This window comes from Erinaceus europaeus, chromosome 8 (genome assembly GCF_950295315.1).
Source record: "Erinaceus europaeus chromosome 8, mEriEur2.1, whole genome shotgun sequence".
Lineage (NCBI taxonomy): Eukaryota > Metazoa > Chordata > Mammalia > Eulipotyphla > Erinaceidae > Erinaceus > Erinaceus europaeus.
This window is the reverse complement of record NC_080169.1, coordinates 67,346,221-67,369,501: the sequence shown is the minus strand read 5'-3', so window position 1 is coordinate 67,369,501 and position 23,281 is coordinate 67,346,221. Positions and strand designations below refer to the sequence as shown.

The following is a 23,281-nucleotide window of genomic DNA, read 5'->3' as shown; positions in this document are numbered from 1 at the left end:
CACAAACTGAAAGACATATTACTATTGTAAAAAATTACTAAAATAATAAACAACTATACAAACTATAAGTAATAGGAAAAGATACAGCATTGTATTTAAAATATTTTCTTCATTTAAATGAGAGGTTCAGGTAGAAAGGGAGAATGAGAATACAGTGAGAAAGAGAGAAAGAGCACAGCTCAGGATTTTAGTAGTGTTGGGATTGAACCAGAGACCTCAGAGACTCAGGCATGAAAGCCATTTTAATATTGAACACTTTTAAAATCACATTACAACTACCCTGTTCAAACATCTACTATCACAAGATTTTAACTTAGAATACAAAAACATTATTATGCATTTAAATATGTATAATCAAATTAAAATTTATGTTTTCCATATATTTCATGTTCACCTGAGTATCCCTGAGAACAGAGCACTAGAAAAAGGATATCCTACACAGGCAGTTCACTAGAGAAGTGATCCTGCAGGCAGGAATAAGAAATAGGAGAAATGAGGATGGTCAAGAAGGGACTCAGTTCAAGGACATACTGCTGCACTGACTATTAGTTTATCTGGTGCATCTCACTTGGAAATTCTGAGATTCCTCTAAACTGCTGGGAAGAACTGTTCATTGAGAGAATATAAATGGGGAATGTGTTTTCTATGAACTTGTTATCTCTTGTTATAATAGGTATTAATTACTCCATTTCCTGGTTACACTTGTTTGACTATTTAATGTGTCCTTCATTAGTATTCAGTGATTTCCCAATCATAAATCAGTGGTGTACTGTTTGGCACAGAGGAGGTAGTACCAAGCTTTACAAGAATAAAACTGTTGTAATAATAGCTGAAGTAAGAGAGGGTCATCAAGAATTGAGGTGGGTCTGATATAAAACCATTGATATGAGTGTCAGTCTCAACATTAACAAAGAAACTTTAACAATCTTTTGTCTAAAAGGTAAAATTGAGTATATTCTGACACATATGGCTAATAATATAGATATATTTTTCAACTTTGAGAGTGTAAATACATGTCTAAATAAAGTAATACTAAAAATAACCAGGCTAATGATTATAGAAAAGCTAGAATATTTGTGTCCCCTCAAACTTCATGTGTTGAAATCTGAACCCCCACTATGATGATACTAGGAGAATGAAATATTTTGTAAGTGACTACATCAGGAACAAGATTGATGCCCCATATCCCTTCTGACATGTAAAGATATTGCAAGGAGACAACTATATGACTCAAAAAACATGCTTTTACTGAACACTGAGTCACCTCCCACCAACTGACCTTGAACTTCCTAGCCTCTGGTAATTTGAGAAATAAAAATTCTATTGTTTATAAATCACTGAATGTTGCCTCCACGGTTATTGCTGGGGCTAGGTGCCAGCACTACAAATCCAATGCTACTGGAGGCTATTGTTCCCATTTTGTTGCCCTGTTGTGGTTGTTATTGTTGTTATAGCTGTTGTTGTTGGATAGGACAGAGAGAAATTGAGAGAGGAGGGGAAGACAGAGAGGAGGAGAGAAAGACAGACACCTTCAGACCTGCTTCACTGCCTGTGAAGCAACCCCCCTGCAGGTGGGGAGCCAGGGGCTTCAACTGGGATCTTTACACTGGTCCTTGCGCTTTACGTGCTTTGCGCCATGTGCGCTTAACCTGCTGATATATCACTCAGCCCCCAAGATTCATTCATTATAAGCACAATATCATAAATGTTTCTGCATTGTTTTATCCTTTCCTTATTTGTGTTCTGTTTTGGTAACAGTATATTAGCAGTCACTCTTTTTCAACTGTTGTCTCAAACTTTTTCTTCATGTATTGTTGCTTCCATTTTAGGAATTTTCCAATTTTATGTAAAAAAATAAGTCTAAGAATAACTTTTTTCTCCTGTTCACTGCATGATTACTTGCTTCTACTTTAATCTGAGATATCAAAGACATTTTATTTGCAAAATAAATTCTGAATATTAATAATTATTTAATAAGGCTGGCTAGGGAGATATCACAGAGACAGTGCACCATATTTATATACCTAAAAGTTCAGAGCTCTAAGGTTCAGTTTCCAGCACTGTCATATGTTGTAGGTGAGCAAAGATATTATTTCTCTCATGAGAACAGCTTAATTGGCCAGGAAAGACAGCATTATGACTATGGAAAACATTTTCACATCTGAGGCTCTGAGGTCCTAGGTTCAGTCTTTGTCACTATCACAATCTAGAGGTGAGCAGTAGTCTTGCCTCTCTCTTTCTTCTCTCCCATTCTCCTCTCTGTATTTTTCTCCCTGTATATAAAATATTTTAAAAATAAAATATATAGATCTTTAAAATATTATTTTCTGGGGACTGGGTGGTAGTATGTAATGTGAAGCTCACATATTTTATAATGTGCAAGGTTCTGGGTCAAGTCCCCAGACCCCCACCTACAGGGGAGAAGCTTCAAGTTGGCAAAGAAATGCTACAAGTGTCTCTTCCTCCCTCCCTATTGCCTCTCCCCTCTCAATCTCTCTCTCTCTATCCATTTATTAAAATAAATTAAATTATTTTCTACCCTCCATTATCTCCTTTGTTATTTTCCATATATATTCTTGATTTCATTTTTTATATACAAATAGAAATATTGTCATACATTATTTGAACAAATGTAGCCTCAACTTGTTTTTTTTTTTTTGTTTTTGTTTTTTTTTACTACCAGGGTTGAGATAGCATACTAGGGAGTACTATATACTAATTTGATGATGATTATTAAATTTAACTGAATCTGTCTTTGTGATTCAACACAATTTGAATTGTGCTATTGAAATGTTAATTTCCTCACCAATCCTTTTATTCTTATTCATTTATACAGGTAGTTACTCAGCAGAAACAGGATAAAAATATTATGCACATAGATGAGTCACATTTAAATTCAACAGATAATCATTAAAATCTAGTGATCAGAAAATAAGCTTCTCATTCAACTGGTACAGGAATTCATGAAATAAAGATTACTCTGAGCCTTTAATTGAACGAAATATGTTTATGAGAAGGTAAGCTATTTGCTGAAGATGCTTAACTAAATGGCAAAGTCAACATGCTATCCAGCTGAGCTAGTAAGATTATCCGTTTTGGTGACAGAGACTCATGGTATATTTAACATAAAAGAATTTAGAGGAAGTTAAAAGGATGAATGTGAAAGTAAAGACGATATCTTTTAAAAATATTTCTATTGGGAGATTAGTCTGTTGTATGGTCATCAGGCTGAAGTTAGCCATATTCTAATTATATTCATATCCCAACATCCCCCCACCCCCATCACAAATCCTTTACTTTGGTGCAATACACCAAGCCCAGAGCAAATCAGTCCAAGTTCTACTTTGTGTTTTCCCTTTTTGTTCTTAGGTCTCAACTTCTGTTAATGAATGTTATTATGTTATGTTTTATTAGGTAATGTGGTTTGGCATTTGAAATCAGAAGCACCCAATTATTTCTCCTCTTTATAGTCAGATTTCTTTCTCCTTCCTTCCTTCCTTCCTTCCTTCCTTCCTTCCTTCCTTCCTTCCTTCCTTCCTTCCTTCTTTCCTTCTTTCTTTCCTTCTTTCTCTTTCTTTCTTTCTATCTTTCTTTTTTCTTGCCTCCAGAGTTATAGATGGGGCTCTGCTCCTGTGGACATTCTCTCTCTCTCTCTCTCTATATATATATATATATATGTGTGTGTCCGAGAGAAATTGAGAGGGGAGGGCAAGATAGAGAGGGAGAGAGAAAACCTGCAGACCTGCTTCACAACTTGTGAGGCAACTCCTCTGCAGGTGAAGCATGGGGGCTGGGTAAAAGGGGAAGTTTGGGGCTGAAACCTGGAACCTAATCTTTGTGCTGTTCCTCATGCTTCTTACTATGTGTGCTTAATCCAGTGTGCCATTGCCTGGCTCCCATAGTCTATCTTTAAAAGATAGTTTTCAGTACTTGTAACACCATTATCATCTTATTTAAATTATTTCATTTTATTTTATACCAGTGACCATCTAACACTCAACCACATAGCTTTACCAAAATGGAAAATAGCATTATTACCAAATTCAGTGACTATTTTGTATTGATATACTGATTATTTAATGTATTTAAGATTGAAAAGAGTATTTTTTTACATAATTCCCTTTGATATTACTTAACCTCTTTTACTTGAATAGTATATTTGAAAGTAGATGTCAAAATTTTCCACTTTTATTTTACATAGAGATTAAATTAGAATTTAATAAATATTTTATTTTTAAATGTAATAAATTGAAAAATTAATTTAACTTACCGCTTATGAATGAGAATAAAAATTCTTGAGTATTCTTTTTTAAAAAGAGAGTAGGAGACAGAGTAGGAGTTTATATTTTAATTTTATTTAAAAGTTAGAAATAAAAAGTTATATATGCATATACGTGGGGAGAGAGAGAGAAAGAGAGAGTCAAAGAGAAATTTTTATATGAGAGAGAGCAAAATGTCAGAGCAATTCTCTGGCACATGCAACAACATCATAGAATAGGGAGTCACAGACATGGTAGTCCTATACTCAACCACTTAAGCTTGGAATTTGCACTTAACAATATTATTAGTGACTTAATAGTGATTAACAAGATTGTAAGATAATGGGTACACTTCCATACAGTTCCTACCAGATCTCCATGTCCCATTCTTTCCACTGGAAGCTTCTTATTCTTTTTTTTTTCTTTTTCTTTTTCTTCCAGGGGTATTACTGGGGCTCAGTGCCTGCACTAAGAATCCACTACTCCTGCAGGCCATTTTTTTTTCCCTTTTTGTTGCCATTGTTATTGTCCTTACTGTTATTTTTGCCATTGATGTTGTTGTTAGATAGGACAGAGAGAAATCGAGAGAGGAACCCCTCCCCCCGCAGGTGGGGCACCTGGTGGCTTGAACCCGGATCCCTATGCTGGTCCTTGCTCTTTGCTCCATGTGTGCTTAACCCGCTGCAATACCACCCGACCCCGAAGTTTCCCTATTCTATATTCCTCTGAGAGTATGGACCAAAATTCTTTATGGGCTGCAGAAGGTGGAAGGTCTGGTTTCTGTAAAATTTTCTCTACTGGTCAAGGGCATTGCTAAATTGAGCCATACCCCCAGCCTATTTCTGTCTTTCTCTAGGGAGATAGATGTCTGGGGAGGGGAGGTTCCACAACACAGTAGTGAGGCCGTTGGCCTTGGGAAATCAGGATGGCACCATGGTAGTGTCTGCAACTTAGAGGCAGATAAGCAGTAAGATATAAAGTAGGACAAATTGTTTAATGATCAAGAACCTAAAGATAAGAATAGAGCAGATGGAACTAAGGGTCTTCATGTGGAAAGAAACTAGGAAGTCTATTTTAGGTATATTCCAAGGGACCTATGATTTCAATAATTTTTAATTTTCAATAAAAGCTAGCATGCAGGTGGGCTAACCATATTGTCTTGAAAGATGGTGTCAGAGTTGAGAATAATACTAACTGGATCAGGGCAGAGAGTAACTCCCAAATATGAGGAAAATATATAAATACTATTAACTATAAACCCCATCTATCTGATCTAAGGCCCATATCTGTTCATATTTAGCACAGGAACCTGTATGACCTCTGAGTCCCTGTCAGTCTTGAGTTCTCAGTCCATGGTCACAGTTAGGAACACTCTAGGGTGTCTAGGTTTATTTAGTGACTATTTAATTAGACATTTTATGGCATATTCTTTAGATTTTTTTTACTTGCTTGCTGAGCTTATAAATTTGCACTTTAAAACAATTGTCTTTGATGTGACGAAGGCAAGTTTTGAGAGACATTAATCTAACTAGTTAACATATTTATGATAAGCATATTTATTAAAAAGCCACACAAAATGTCACAAAGAAAATATACTTCTATTATTTCTACCTTTCTTCCCCCCCATGTGTTCTTATTGATATAGTTCCAAATTAAAATCCAGTTGGTTTAGAATAGACATTGTCTTCCTTTCCCTGAATCCTAAGTATGCCTTAAAGTTAATTTGAATTTTATTTTATTTTATTTTTTATTGCTAAGGGTAGAAACATGTTTGTTCTCCAGTGTGATAAGAAAATTGTTACTGATGGATAAAGGTCAGGTATATTAGTTAAAGTTGGTTGCTGATGGTGTGGTCATATCTAGTAATGTGGAATTTATTCTAATCCACAATGGTACAATTATGTCTTATATATTTTACTGTGTATTCTTTTGGGAAATCCAATCTAAGTGTTAACATTTTTCTAGGTTCTACTTTGTTAGCTAAATCATCTGGAAAACAGCTAGGCTGTAAATGCCGTGTTAAGATTATTACAAGAGCGTTTTAGTGAAAAATTAGAGTGTCAAAGAAGAGTTGTACTCAGATGAATGACCTCCTGTTGATTCTATACAAAGGAGAAAATGTTTGCTAGGAATGAAAGAGGGGATCTTGTCTGTGATTTGGCATTTTAAAGTGATGATAAATCAGATTAATGCTGTTCTAATGGTTCCAATTTAGGAACAATTCAGATTTCTACTATGGTACAAAGGGTTTGGTTTTCAGCATCACAGCTTCACAACTAAAAGATGGCTGCTAAATTCACTGTGGACAGTTAAGATGAAAGTCAATTTTCTGAAAAAAATACCCAGAATTTTTTTCCTACTTAGAATTTTATTTTTATAAAATAAAATTTCTTCAAAAAAATATTATCTTACATTCAGAAAAAGCTATGCATGTTCTTGTCACAAACCCATTATCCATAAGGTGACTTCATCAGGCACAAAGCATTATTCTTCTCTTGAGATCTGGATTTTGTCAGTTATCAAAATTGCTGTTTACTGGACTGAAGCCTGTTTTTCATGTATGAGGTCTAAAGGAATACAAATAGTGCTCTTCACAGAAACACAGTTTGTGTTCATATCACTTTGTGCTGAACATATCTGAAAATCAAGTAGAAAATTCTTATTCCCCAAAAATCTGTCACAAAGGAATAATGTTACTATTAACTTCTTATTTATTGCTTCCCACAATACAAGCTGCAGAAATAGGCTTCTGAAAAGGAAATGTATATTATATTATTTTCTCAAATATTCACAGCATTAAAGAAAGTCTATTTCTTTTTTTTGTTTTTGTTGTTGTTGTTGTTATTTTTTGTTTTTGTCTCCAGGGTTATTTCTGGGGCTTGATACCTGTACTATGAATCCACTGCTTTTGGAGACCTCCCCCCCCCCCCCTTTGTTGTAGCCTTGTTGTGGTTATTATTTGTTGGGACTATGTGTAAGCTTGATAGAACTTAGGGAGAACTCTCCCATCCCTGGATGGAGGTCTGAGAAGATACCCTCTTGGTTAGTCTCTCTCAACCGAGGGGAGCAAAGGGGAAGAAACTCAGACTTAGTTCTTTCCTTCTTGACTCTCAGGCCCACAGAAACCCCAATACTTCTCCCCATTAACTGCAGGCCACATGGCCGCCTACTTTAAGATTTACTTACTCAAAGTCACCTTACCTTCTGATCACAGAAGAACACACCTTATTACACACTCCATCATACACCTCAGACCCCAGACAAGAGAAATTGCAAACTATATGGCCTTTTGATATCCATCTTCTCTCTGTCTCATCCTACTGGTTTAACCCCTATGCTTCTCTCAAATACCTTTGGATAATTAAGTTGCTTGCGTCATGGAGAATAACTGACTTGCATCTCATCAATTCCTGTCATACCATTCCCCTACCATAAGGGCAAGCTGATCTTTAAGAAACGTGTAATTTCTGACATATTTCAATAATTCCCTTTGTTTGGTTTTCTATTTAACTCATGTCCACCTGCTAATAGACCTGAGACCTGAGACTTGAGATCTGAGATCTGAGCACGCTGCAGGTCTCCCCAGTGTCTTTTACTTCATGTCGTCCTCTTGCTCGAGCAAGAAAGAACCGGTCCATTACCTTTCCCCTGGAGATCACCCCACCAGAGACCACGACAATTATTGTTGTTGATGATGTCATTCATTGTTGCATAGGATAGAGAGAAATCGAGAGAGGAGGGGAAGCCAGAAGGGGGATAGAAAGATAGACACCTTCAAACCTGCTTCATTGCTTGTGCAGCGACCCCCCTGCAGGTGGGGAGCCGGGGACTCAAACTGGGATCCTTATGAGGGTCCTTGCACTTCGTGCGCCCTGTGCATTTAACCTGCTGCACTACTGCCCAACTCCCAGAATATCTAATTCTTATTTAGACTTATTTGCCAAAACTTTAATGATAAAGCTAATCCTGTAACCCTTGTTTTTCCTGAACTAATCCAATGTGAGAAACTCTATTCCACTATTTTGAAAGTATATTGATAACAGAAACTAAATATTGAACTTAAATTATCCCAGGGTAACTTTTAAAGTATCATTTTAACATTTATTTAATTGTGATCAAGTCTGTTGGATAAGAGGGGTACAATTCCACACAATTCCCACAGCCAGAATTCTGTATTCCATCCCCTCCAGTGGAAGCTTTCCTATTCTTTATCCTTCTGAAAACATGGACACAGAATCATTATGGGGTGCAGAAGGTGGAAGGTCTTGCTTCTGTAATTGCTTCTTCTCTAGACATGAGCATTAGTAAATCAATCCATACTCCCAGCCTGTTTCTATCTTTCCCTAGAGGGGCAGCACTTGGAGAGGTGGGGTTCCAGGACACATTGGTAAGGTCATCTGCCCAGGGAAGTCAGGCTGGTGTTATGGTAGCATCTGCAACTTGGTGGCTGAAAAGTATTAAGATATAAAGCAAAAAAAAAAAAAAAAAAGTTTAATAGCCAGGAACCTAAAGGTAAGAATAGAGCAGATGAGATGCAATTAGGGAAGGATAAGATATGTTGAATGTATTCTTTCTCAGAAATCAGAATCATCTTAGTAGTTGAATGTTTCACTATGGTATGATATGAGGATTTTTAAAAGAACAACTTCTTTGTTAGCTTTAAGACACTATATTTATCATGAAGTACCATATAGCATGACTAAAAGTGAGTAATACCCTTTGGGTTCTAGATACCACAGACATTCTTTCTTTCTTTTCTTTTTTTTTTTTTTTTTTTTTTTAATTGTAGGTAACTAAGCAGAGTTCCAAAATTCTTACCTCTTGCTTCGTCTCGCTGGACTAGTAATCAAATGTGGCACTTCATGAGTTATTTGATAAAGTAATTTAAAACTGTAGCACATTTCCAAAATAGCTCTAACCTCCTTAGTCAGCTGATGGTAGGGGATTAATATCACAATCAGTATGTGAATGTTTGATATTCCAACCACATGGGTTTGGAGCCCTTGTAAAATGCTGTGGTCTTGGCTGGGCATATTGTTGTCTGAGCCCACAAAATTGATATAAACAGACAACTGCTGAGATGGATTTGCAAATAGACTTTCATTTAGCTTTAAAGAAAAAAGAAAAATTTTTCAAAGGGAACATATTACTTTCAGCAGGTAGATATCACAATATCAAATTGTGTACATTTATAATTATCACAGTATGAGTTTAGTGGATTGTGAGCTAGTTGTAATTTGGTCTGGTGATTTTGCATGTGGGATAATTAGTCTTTTCATACCTCTTTAAAGATTGAAACTGATGTAAGGAATATTTTCTGAATTTAAATCTACCCAAGAGAACATAGAATGTATGGATTGTAAAAATTCATTTCATCATTCATAAAATGATTTATATTCATTTTTATATTAAAGAAGTATCATGAATTATAACCACAAACTTGTTGAACTTAAGTTTGCAAATCAGAGGACTAAATAACAGAAAATTTAAATTAGTTAAAACATGTATATTTAATAACGATTGACAAGACCATAGGATAAGAGGGGTACAATTCCACACAATTGGCACAGCCAGAGTTCTGCATCCCATCCCCTCCATTGGAAGCTTTCCTATTCTTTATCCTTCTGGGAGCATGGACCCTGGATCATTATGGGGTGCAGAAGGTAGAAATTCTGGCTTCTCTAGTTGCTTCTTCACTGGACATGGGTATGATAGATCAATCCATACTCCCATCCTGTTTTTATCTTTCCCTAGTGGGGCGGGGCTCTGGAAAGGTGGAGCACCAGGACACATTGGTAAGGTTGTCTGCCCAGGGAAGCCGGGTTGGCATCAGTAGCGACTGTAACTTGGTGGCTGAAAAGCATTAAGATATAAAGTAGAAAAAATTGTTTAATAATCAGGAATCTAAAGACAAAATATAGCAGATAAGATTTGGGGTCTCCATTTTGGAAAGAGCTAGTAGGTCTATTTTAAGTATGTGCCAAGGGGCCAATGACTTTACCTGAGTCCTACAACTAACACGCAGGTGGGCCAAAAGGTATTGTCTGGAGAGATGGTGTCCAAGTTGGAAATGGAAATAGGATTAGAAAGCTGGATCAGGGAAGAGAATAGCTCCCAAATATAGGAAAGTATATAAATATCCTTAACTTTAAACCCCATCAATTTGAACTGGGGCCCATATTGAGCACAGGAGCCTGTGCAACCTTTGCATCCCTGTAGGTCTGAGTTTGCTTTCTGTGGTCGTAGCTAGGAACACTGCAGGCTGAACTCATTGCAGGACTTGTCTTCTGCAGTTGGCATGGTATGTTGACCCATCCTCCCTTAGGAGTGTGGTAGTTCCCAATGTTGTTGATCCACATTGAGGGCAACGTCTGTAGAGGCCCACAGGAGGGTCCACTATGTGATTTTTAAAAAATTTTTATTTATAAAAAGTAAACACTAACAAAAAACATAGGATAAGAGGAATACCACTCCACACAATTCCTACCACCATACCCCATCCCCTCCTTTGATAGCTTTCCTATTCTTTATCCCTCTGGGAGTATGGACCCGGTCATTATGGGAGGCAGAAAGTGGAAGGTCTGGCTTCTGTAAATGCTTCCCCACTGAACATGGGCATTGACAGGTCAATCCATACTCCCAGCCTAGCTCTCTCTTTTCCTAGTGGGGTGGGGTTCTGGGGAAGCGGGTCTCCAGGACATATTGGTGGGGTCACCTGTCCAGGGTAGTCCAGTTGGCATCATGTTAGCATCTGGAACCTGGTGGCTGAAAAAGAGTTAACATATAAAGCCAAAAAGATTGTTGACTAGTCATGAACCTAAAGGCTGGAAAAGTTCTTATGAAGAGTTGGGGGTGGGGTCCTATGTTTTGTAGATAGTAGTCCTATTTTAGTTATATTTCAAAGAGCCCATGATTATACTAATTTTTTTTTCCTGAGCCTGACATCTGATATGCAGGTGTATCTAAGTTATTGTCTGGGGAGATGATGTCATAGCTGAAAGAAGGAACAGAAATCTGGATCAGGGAAGAGATTAGCTCCCAAATATGGGAAAGGTGTATAAATATTGTTAACTATAAACCTCATTGATTTGATCTGATCAGGAGCCCATATTCAGCTTAGGAGCCTGTGTGACCTCTGCATCCTTATAGATCTGAGCTCACATTCTGTGGTCATAAATAGGAACGTTTTAAGATGCTCAAATTTCAGGACCCATCTTCCTAAGTTGAAAGATAGAGTATGTTGTCCAGACTCCCTTCAGAGGATGAAACATTCTCTACCATTGTTGATCCAGGTTGAGGGCAAGGTCCTATGGGGGCCCACCAAAGGGGTCTATTGTGTTGTTCCTGAAAGAGATGACCAGTAACAATAAAGAAAGTTATCTATTCAAGATCTAGGACCCTCATGTCTGTTTGGGAATCTTAGGACTCCTCCACTAGGGTCACAGCTGGGGTAGCCTTATAGTGACTAAAGAGTCATCGTTGAAGTATGCCAGTCTCTTGTCCTTACTCAGCTTTTGCAGTCTTTACTTTGATAAGGTTAGCTTTGGAGTAAGTGAGGGAAGTATATTAGGAAGTAGGTGGGGAAGCCACCATGTGATTCTTGATGGAGATGACCGGCAACTGTGGAAAAAGTGATCTGTTAGAGGTCTAGGCCCATCATGTCTCAGGATTCCACATCCCAGGTGATGTGGTGGCTTTGGTAGTGACCAAAAGAGTCATCATTAGCATATGCCAGTCTCATGCCCTTATCCGGCCTTTGTAGTCTTTACATTATCTGACAAGGTTAATAAATAAATACATACATACATATGTATATATATTTAAATTACATTTAATAAAAGTGTTTCAAGACTTCTTGAGGCATGAGATAACTGCTTTCAAAAAGCTGACTTTATGATTTAGAGTTAGAAGTAAAAATTATTGACATTTGTTAAGTATGAAATATTATACATTTAAGGAAGGCAACAGATTCTCAAAGTTTTATGATTTTTCAAATTTATACACTTGCACACAATCACATACAGGGCTATTGTAAATAGTGAAACTTAAATTTGTGTCAGAGATAACAATAAAAAAGATAAAACATGCATGCATGAGGCACTGACTTTACAAGTAAATGATAAAATGCAAATGTTTCCATGGGTTCCAAATATCACAGAATGAAGTCCAAATGTCATAATTGTAAATGATTTTTATGATTTAATTTTATCTTTCTTCCCAAATGTTCTGTCACTCTTTAGTCTAAACCCACTCACCCTTATACTTTCTCCTAGAGCATATTTCCAAACATTTGTTTATGTAGCAACACAACTTTTGATTATTAAATGTTCTTAATTTAATTAATTTATTTGCCTCCAGGGTTTTTGATGTGGCCTTGGTGCCTACATTTCAAATCCACTGCTTCAGGCAGCCACTTTTTCAATTTTATTGCATAGGACAGAGAGAAATTGAGACTGGAGTTAAAGAGAGAGAAGGAAAGATACCTGCAAACCTGCTCTGCCTCTTGAGAATCACTCCCCCGCAGATGGGCAACCAGTGACTCGAACCCTATTTCTTGAGTGGGTCCTTGCACTTATGTGTGCTTAACACAGCTGTGCCACCACCTGGCCCTGAGTATAACATTTTACTTCTGTGTGTTCCCTGACTACCTTATATATCCTTCACAGTATGTTTTATCATGATGTAAGCTTTATCATGTATTTATCAGATAAATACATTTCAATATCTGCTTCTTTTAACATTCTTTAACATATCATCACTTTCCTTGTGTGCCTTCTGCATTATTTTTTTAATCTAAAATCTATAGTAATTAGTGAGATATTACCACTCTTGAGAAAAATAAATTAGAATGTTTTATTTTCATTTTTTGTGAATGTATTCATTTTAATGGTATGACAAATGTGACTTAAAATAAAAAGTGTGCTATTATTAATGAAAAATGTGTTGGCAGTAACTGTGCTAGACATAGCAAAATGTCATGAATTATTATTCATTTTCTTTTTGATTTAGGGAAGTGGGTGATGACAAAACTGTTGTAATTAATAGAATAATGGGATGATTAATATTGTAACAGAGTATAATTATACTTTTGTTTATTAAAAAGATAAACGTTATTAAGCAGTCAATCACTATTCACAAAACTTATTTGTTAGGCATCAAATTATTTTTTCTTCTGTCACTGTTAGCTAACCAAGATTTTTAGATAGAGTAGAGATTAATGGGGAGAGTTACAATCCACAAAATTAATTATTACTTAGATGCAAGCATCGGTGTAGAAATAGCAAAGGACAAAACCAACTAAAAGTCTAATACAATTTGGAGTTCTTTCAATAGTTTGGTCATGTATAAATATGGTTAGAATAATGTGTCGTATGATTATCCAAAGATTGGTATATGCTGTTAGATTAACTAATTAGTTTCATTAAAAGCTATCAGTAATTACAATTTATTGTTTACTATATTTAGGTAGAAACACATGATGTAAGTGTGCCCCCATGTGGCTATAGGCTAGGTTGTAAGAAAATGTCAGAAAAAAACTTCACTGGAAAGAAAGCTCTAATATATTATACTACCCTGTGAATATTTCACTGTCACTATTGGAGGTTTATCATTCCTATAGAATTAGTCTTAGTTACAGCATTTACAATTTTTCTTATAGTTTTTGAAAATATTCGTTTTTAGTAGCTATATCTGAAGTGTTTAACAATAAAAATGCAAATACTGTCACAATATTTGTTTTTCCTCATACATACCATGTCTAATGAAGTCAAGCTTTAGTGATGCCATGTAGGAATTTTGAAATACATTTTGTAATTAGTGAGATAAAGTATCAAGTAAGAAAATTGGTGGTAGGAACAGTCCATGCCCTATAGAAAGTAATGTCTGTATTTGTGATTTATATTAATAATTTATACATTTTATTATTTGATGTAATTTTGACTATCTATGAATGCACATGGTAAATTCTAAAGAATATTAAATACATTGTCTATAGTACATTTTTCATAGATAGCACTTATTTTTTTGACACAATGTTTTTATTCAGTTAATATTCTTCTTTATTAATCTCTCTAGTATCTCACTTGTCCTAAGATGAAAGAATTAACTGTTAACTACTCACTTCTGGGAAAGCTTTGAAGACTTGATTGTTAGTGACTTCATTAGATAAAAAACTATACCAAATCTTGGAGATAATATAGTATAGAAAAACAAAACAACCTTTTTAAGGAGTTGAAAAAAATATACAAAGCAAATCAAATTTAGAAATATCAATACAATCACATTTGAATATTATATGGCAAAGACTAAGAATGATTCTTTGAGAAACTATTATAAACGCAACTCTTTAATCAAAAGGCTGAAATTTCCACTGAAACAAATGTTTTAATTATTGCCAATTTTAGCGTTACTGGTTTAATGGAAATTTTTCAGGCTAAAATATATCTTCTTGGGAGTCGGGTGGTAGCACAGCAGGTTAAGCGCAGATGGCATGAAGCGAAAGGACAGGCATCAGGATCCCAGTTCGAGCCCCTGGTTCCCCAACTGCAGGGGAGTTGCTTCACGGTTGGTGAAGTGGGTCTGTTGGTGTGTTTCACTCCCCCTCTCTGTCTTCCCCTCCTTTCTCCATGTCTCTCTGTCCTATCTAACAACGATGACATCAACAACAACAATAATAACTACAACAACAATGAAAAACAACAAGGGCAACACAAGTGAAAATAAATAAATATTAAAAAAAACAAAATATATATATATATATACATCTTCCTATATGCCTTAATTTGTTGCTTTCTTTAATGTCATGCCTCTACTCCCATTTTTTCAATTAAAAAATTAAAGTCAGAAATAGACTGGATTTTTAAGGAATGAAATTATTAAGTAAATAAAATTACTCTTTAACTAAAATTCATTGGTTTAATTAAAACTAATTGAAAACAATCTGACAGCTTAAAAATGTATAATCCAATCCTACCCCTAAATTTAGGCTCAGCTGATGTGACAATGTGACCGAGTGGGTAATGCGATGGACTGTGAAATTTATGCTTGACCATTTAACATATGTTTAAATATCCTCAAGAATAATAATATTATTACATGAATATTGATGTCTCAATTCTTTGTACATATCAAAATTAGTTGGTTTTAAGAGAGAAATAACACTATTTCTGACCCTGTGCTTTCCATCCATAATATAGAAAAGAGAAACACTAATCAAATCTTAACAATGATAATATTTCAAATAAAATTTTTTCCTTTCTAAAAACCTCACATTGATGGAGAAAACATGTTTGAAAGAGAAAAAGACAAAAGAAAGACAAAGCATTAGGTGAAAACATTTGTAAACTTAAAGTGTTAGTTATTCAAATTGTTCTTGGGGAAATACGGGTTATTGTCATATTTATATACTGATATCAGCTAGAAAAAATTTATTGAATGTTTGAAATAAGCAATTTTCTGTGTTTTTTTTTTTTTTGTCTTTAGTATATCAGGTTCCTTTATGGCCTTTAAGAAAAATTCAAACTAACATTTCTTAATATAGCTTACTTTTAGTTTAATTGTTCGTATTGATAGGTCCTTTGTGTTTTTTTATATTTTTAAATAATATTTATTTATTTATTCCTTTTTTTTGTACTTGTTGTTTTATTGTTGTTATTGATGTCATCATTGTTGGATAGGACAGAGAGAAATGGAGAGAGGAGGGGAAGATAGAGAGGGAGAGAGAAAAACAGACACCTGCAGACCTGCTTCACCGCTTGTGAAATGATTCCCCTGCAGGTGGGGAGCCGGGGGCTCGAAGTCCTTTGTGTTTGAAACTGAAAGACAGAGGAACTCTAGTTAAGTTTGCTTACTAAGTAATTATAATTTTTATGTATTTTTAGAATAAAAATATTATAGAAGAGCTTGATGAAGTACTTACACTGAGAGTTAAAGAGATACAGAGATAAAAATCCTATGATCTACAGATTGACACAGTGCTTAATTTATGTTACCTTCACAATATCTAGTTTGAAAAATCTAATCAGTTCTCTAGTCAGAGTTGTTGTGAGCTGACTTTCTATCTGACTCTACAAATATAAGACAAAAAACAGGTTAGGAACATGCATGAATATATGTTATAGGTGCTATGGCATGAATTATAAATAAATTCATTGTTTCTTTTCTGACAAATCTACTAAGGGGCCTGGTGATGGTTTGCCTAGTTGAGCTCACATGTTGCAATGTTCAAGGTCCCAGGTTCAAGCCCCCAGTACCCACCTGCAGAGTGAAAGTGACACAAGTGGTGAAGCAGTACTGCTGCAGGTGTCTCTCTGTCTCTCTCCTTCTCTGTCTTCCCCTTCCTCTCAGTTTCTGGCTGTCTCTATCCAATAAATAAATAAAGACAATAATTTTTAAAAATCTACTAATTATTCACAAAGTCAAAACATGCAGATTCTCTAAAACATCAGACTATATTTTTCTCTTGTTATCTTGAATTTATATTTCCAAACCATCAATTACAATAATGTCACATCTCTCTTTGATATAAAATATTAAGAATGAATAATACATTGAAGACTAGTGTTCTGGGAGCCAGGTGGCAGCACACTAGGTTAAGCACACATAGTACAAAGCGTAAGGTCCTGAGCAAGGATTCTGGTTCAAGCCCCGAATCCCCACCTCACAGGGTACACCTCAGAGGCGGTGAAGCAGGTCTGAAGGTATCTTTCTTTAGCTCTCCCTCCCCTCTTCTTTTCAATTTTTCTCTGTCCTATCCACAGGGGGGAAAAAAAGACTAGTGTTCAGCCTAATACTGTATAATTTATCAAACACAGTCCTACTTACTACCAGATTGGTGTTAAATTTATTATTGAATACCTCAACTGCATGGACTAATTCACTATTCTTTCTCCCTTACGGTGAAAATTCAGTAGATAAAAATGCATGCATTTCTTTTGCATATATAATTTCCCTCCAACAAATACATTTATAGTGGACATTCTATTTGATTTCATAAGAAACAACAAATACATGTATAATGGACATTTCATTTGTAACAATGAATTGTCCATTTATCATCTCTGAATAGTCATTACAATATAAGTACTTATCAGCAAAAATATACCATTCAAAATGCAACTAATGGAAAATACATGACCTTTTTCATTTTTTGTGATCTAAAATGTGTCACAGTGCAAAAGTTTACTTCTATCTAATTCAGTCACTGACATAGACTGCTAAAGTTACCAAAACCTATATTTTTCATGCTTAAAGAAATAAAAAACACCACCTTACACCTTCAATTTCCCAGAAGATTACAAATTTAACCATATATAAGTGGTGGTACTTAATATTTTATATGAAAACATTTTACTTTATCACAATTGCTATATTTCTAGAAAGCTAATATGTACTCTAAATATATCAAACACCACCATTTTTTTTTATCTTGAAAAGCATACAGGAGAGTGAAAGAAAATAGTTGATTAAAAAAGTCCACAGTCTTTCAAATTCTCTTTGATTATTATATCTGTAACTGCATCAAACACAAACTTGACATTTTGGGTATCTGTAGCACAGGTCATGTGAGAATATATTTCCTTGTCTTCTTTTTTCAAATTCAGATCTAGAAACTGATTCTTGATGTAATTTCCTGCATCTTCAAATGTATTTGGACCTTATTAAAAGCAATTTAAAGAAGTAAAATTAATTTCATTTAAAGAAGATAAAAGTTTAAGTAGCTTTGCTAAGTTTTAGAATTTTACTGTGAGGACTGCTATTTGATGTATTTATTATTGCAGATCCAAATGACAGCTGTCAATTACCAGGGGCTTATGTAACTTACCTTTTGTGATGGAGACCAACATATATTGCATTGGGAACTTCAGGTGGCTAAAATGTAACTGCATCAAAATTCTGACAGCAGACTAGAAATACTACCATATTTATTTTTTTAAAATGACTAAATAAAATGGTCTATATATGTCAAAAGCTGCGTAAATTTATATATATATGTATATATATAGTAGTGTGTTCATATCATATATATTTATTTCATATTGTATAAACAAAAAGAGTTCTTGATATGGTCATGCTGGGGATTAAACCTGGGACCTCAAAACCTTAGGCATGGAAATGTTTTCCCATAGCTGCTATGTCATCTCCCCATTTCCTTAGCCTGAAAAATTCATTAATAACAAAATATGTAATTACTTTTTTTAAAAAGTTATCTTTGAAGGAAAAACAGCATGACCAGAATGAAAAGTCTGGGACCTACTGCAATCAGAAAAAGATAATATATTATTAAGGTTGTAATGCTATCTCTTTGGAAACGTAAGTCAGACACTGAAGAGCATTTGAGATTTATTTTTTAAATATGTATTTTTAAAATATTTATTCCCTTTTGTTGCCCTTGTTTTATTTTTGTACTTATTATTATTGTTGTTAATTGATGTTGTCGTTGTTGGATAGGACAGAGAGAAATGGAGAAGGGAAAAACAGAGAGGGGGAGAGAAAGATGCAGACCTGCTTCATCTTCTGTGAAGAGACTGCTCTGGTGGGGAGCCAGGGGCTCGAACAAGGATCTTTATGCCAGTCCTTGCACTTTGTGCAGAGCACTTGAGATTTAATACAGTACTACTAGGTTCATTTTGGAAATATATGGCAATGCCAACTCCATTTCATTATTTTTTATTTTGACAGAAAGAAATTGAGAAGGAAAAGCTAGATATGGAGGAAGGGAGGGGGGAGAGGGAGACAGAGAGAAAGAGAGAGAGAGAGAGAGAGAGAGAGGTGCAGCACTGCTTCACTAATAGTGAAGCTTCTCAATGTTGCAAGAAGAAATTGAAGACCTGAAGCTGGGTCCTTGAATACTGTAATGTGTGTGTTCAACCAAATGTGTTGAAAAGAATGCAGTTTACAATATCCTTTCATCTTTTCATAGTGAAGATATTTTTCCCTATTTATTTATATGATTTTCCTCATTTGAGATCATACATAGTATTAAAAAATTATCACACATCTCAGCTTTATAAATACTGATATTACATGTTATGATCCATATGAGAAAATATCAGGATTTCTATAAAACTAAAGTAAAGTAAACTTACCAGTGTACTCTGGAAAGCAGATACTAAGATGCACTTTGGCTACTTTTTCTTGAAAGAGATCTTTTTTATTGAGAAATAAGACAATGGAAGTGGTTGCAAAGTACTTATGATTGCAGATACTGTTGAACAGGTGAAGGCTTTCGTGCATTCTATTCTGTTAAATATAAAAGATAAGAATGTGTAGGATTATTATGTGCAAAATAATTCTGGGCATTATAAACAGGGTTATAGAAATGATATTTGTCTTCTGAAGGCTTTTATCAACTTGGAAATGTGGAAAGAACACTGGAAAGATGCTTCTTTTTTACAAGAGTCTTATCTTGCTGTTACTAGACTTACCACTTCTTCATCTTCCACTAGGACCATGTCATAGGCACTGAGTGCAGCACAAAATATAATGCATGTAACGCCTTCAAAACAGTGAATCCATTTCTTTCTTTCTGATCTCTGTCCGCCCACATCAAACATTCTTAAAAAAAAAGAGAGAGAATGAATCTTACAAATATTCCCAAATCATTAAAATTAATCTTTAAAATCATAAACAAATGCTTTCTAAACTTTAAGAGATATTGTTTTGACTTTCTTTTCTTTTCTTTTTTAATTTTTATTTTATTTGATAAAACAGAAAGAAATTTGAGAAGGAAGGAAAAATAGAAGGGAGGGAGACAGAGACACCTGCAGACCTGCTTCACCACTGGTGAAGCTTCCCCCTCTGCAGGTGGGGATCAGGGGCTTGAACCTGAGTCCTTGTGTAAGGCAATATGTGCACTTAACCATGTGTACCACCACCTAGCCCCTTGATTTTCTTTGATTATAAGAAAAATTTATCTGAGAAAGTTATAGTTCAAGACTACAGAAAAAGATATTTCTTCATTTACCTTTCTCCAAACCAGTCAATGAACTGACATTGAGCAATGGGGAAATTTAAAACAGTTTAGAAGTCAAAAATAAATTTATTAAAATCAGAATATCTTGGCAGATTAGACACATTCTCTTTTTATTGGTCTAATGGTTTATAGTATAGCATTTGACACGTGTGTGAAATTTCTTATCTTGATATTATAGGTGTCTGCAAAACAGTCTTACCCCCAAGTGTACCAAGGCCAGAGAGTCCCCCTTCCCCCAGCCCTCTCCTTGTCCTCTTTCCTGAGTCCTTTACTTTGATCCAATATATCAAACCAACACAAATTTTACTTTGTATTTCCCTTTATGTTTTTATTTCTTAAGTTATGTCTATGAGTGAGATCATCCCATATTCATTCTTCTCTTTTTGGCTTATCTCACTTAACATGATTTAAGCTCCATCCAAGGTGAGGTGATGAAGGTAACTTCATAATTTTTAATAGCTGAATAGTATCCCTTAAGAAAATATACATGATTAGAAACTTATGGTGTTTCTAATATTATGATACTTAGTCCTTAACTCTTCCTGAATTAATTCATTTGATCAAACAATTATTCTAAGTATAGTCTATAACAGACACTATATTAGGCTTACTGACACACAGATGGAGATATGACTACTGTCTTCAAATAACATTGTTTTATAGAGGAAAAAGAAGTATGTTATCATAATGCATAATGGATATTCTTTTTTTTTTTTTGCCTCCAGGGTTATTGTTGGAACTTGGTCCTGACACTACAAATCCACTGCTCCTGGTAGATATTTTTTAGATTTATTGCATAGGACAGTGAGAACTTGAGAGGGGAGGGGACGATAGAAAAGGAGAGAGAAAGTGAACCACCTGGGATGGAATTAGTCCATACTCCCAGAGGGATAGAGAATAGAAAAGCTATTGGGGAGGGGATGGGATATGGCGATTGGGTGGTGGGAATTGTGTGGAATTGTACCCCTCCTATCCTATGGTTTTGTTAATGTCTCCTTTTTTAAATAAAAAATTTAAAAAAGAAGGAGAGAGAAAGATAAAGACCTGCATACCTGCTTCACAGCTTGTGAAATGCATCCCCCCTGCATGTAGGGAGCTGGGGGGTTCGAACTGGGATCCTTTCACAGGTTCTTGTGCTTAATGCTATGTGTGTTTAACTGGGTGGTCACTGCTCTACCCCTCTATAATTAATATCCTAATACCTAAGAATCATAGTGGAAGATTTAAGTTATTCCATGGAATTTAAGTTATTCCTGATTATGGTCCTTACAGTACTGTTCTATCATTTACACCATTAGGTGCCATGCCTGATGTTCCCATATGGTCCTGTGAGCTCATCACCAGATCCTTGTACAAAATGTGTACTCTACTGTGTGAGCTATCCAGACTCGATGCTTCCTTTTTTTAATTTATTCTGATACTGGAATAATTTATAAAATATCTAACAAATAGAAAAAGTTCATACTATGTCTTTCATTACCTTTATCTATTACCATATAACCTATTGCAATGTCTTAGTAAAACACCTTTTAAAGACTTTACTTTGTGCCGGGTATGTAAACATTCTCCAAAAATAACTCATTTAATAGTCAGAGAGTGGTTCTGGTTTCTCTTTCATAAAGTAAATAAGTAACTATTTTCAAACTTGAAAAGATAAAAATAACAATGATACAATTAAGCCTCACCATCAATTTATAGGTTTGATTGTTATTGGTAATTTTCAGATGAGCCTCTAAGCAATTTATTTGTCTTACCAGTTCATCTATCTGTTGAGTGTTTGAATATTTTTTCATGTCTATTGACCCTTTGCATCTTCCCTATGGAGTACATTCTACCCATGCCCCTCCCCCCTTTTTTTCCAGTGGGTTGAGTTTTGTGAGTTCTTTATGTATTTTGGTTATTAGCCCTTTGTCTGATGCATAGCATGCAAATTTCCTCCACTTGGAGAGTCTCTCTGTTTTGGTGGTAATTCCTTTTGCTCTGTGGAAGGTGCTCAGTTTGATATAGTCCCATTAGTTTATTTGTGGTTTTGTTTTCCTTGCTGTCCAGTCCTTATGGAAAATAATCTGGGGACTTATCAGAATGTTAGAAATGAACCTTGCCTACAACCTGTCAGTTTTTCTCCTGGGGATATATCCAAGGGAAACAAAGACACTAATCTGAAGTAATCTAGCCATATCTATGTTCACAGTAGCACAATTTATAATTGTCCATACTTTAAAACAACTCAGATACCCAATGAAAGATCAGTGGCTAGGAAAGTTGTGGTATATACACACAGTGAAATACTATGCAGTTGCTAAAAATGATGAAGACATCTACTTTACCATATCTTAGAATTTGTAAGTATCATGTTGAGTGAGATAAACCAAAAGAGAACAAATACTAAATGGTGTCACTCACAGGTGGAACCTAGAAAGCAAGGACAGTAAGGGAAAACTTAGACTAAGTGTGTATTGCACCACAGCAAAAAGACTTTTGCAAAGGAGAGAAAAGAATGAGATAGAGATGCTCTGAATACTGACTGGTGTGTGATGGTGGCAAAGGACCTACATGTCCATGGAAACCATTAGCTCTCCCAATAAAGTGAAAATAAGACAAACTAAGTAAAACAAACAAAAAAAGGGATTTGTTGAATCTTATATATACAAGACTCCAAGATAAATTCTGTGTGTAGTTCTGAGTTGTGAAAGTTATTAAGCTGTGTTATGACATAATCACCAGAATACGTAATTGTCTACAATTAACATTCATAACCTCATGAAGTAGATTGGAATTATCTTTGCTATGGAATCAAGGTTTTTTTCCTCTAGGTAAGAGCTACACATGCTGTCATACAGGTCACTGGTAAGAAACTGAAATTTCTTATTTACTCAAGTATAAATTTCATTCCTTTAAACAGGTATAATAGAGACTTTCTGGATCTAGATTCAGGTGCTGTACCTTTCATTTCAACATTGTGTGTGTGTGTGTGTGTGTGTGTGTGTGTGTGTGTGTTCATTTATTAGAAAGAAAAGTGATAGTGTGATTAATTTGTAAATTGGTCAAG

At 35.1% G+C, this 23,281-nt stretch overlaps 1 protein-coding gene across 1 annotated transcript in view; it reads right to left on the bottom strand.

Moving 5' to 3' along the window:
- Nucleotides 1-17,692: 17,692 nt before the first annotated feature.
- Nucleotides 17,693-23,281, bottom strand: part of GNAT3 (G protein subunit alpha transducin 3) — a 40,343-nt gene continuing 34,754 nt past the window's right edge. Inside the window, exons 6-8 of the mRNA XM_007527902.2 lie at nucleotides 19,685-19,814; nucleotides 19,346-19,499; nucleotides 17,693-17,913 (exon numbers count right to left, since the gene is read on the bottom strand). Coding sequence (XP_007527964.1) covers nucleotides 17,723-17,913; nucleotides 19,346-19,499; nucleotides 19,685-19,814 — 475 coding nt within the window. The 3' untranslated portion in view covers nucleotides 17,693-17,722. The remainder of the gene's footprint in view (nucleotides 17,914-19,345; nucleotides 19,500-19,684; nucleotides 19,815-23,281) is intronic.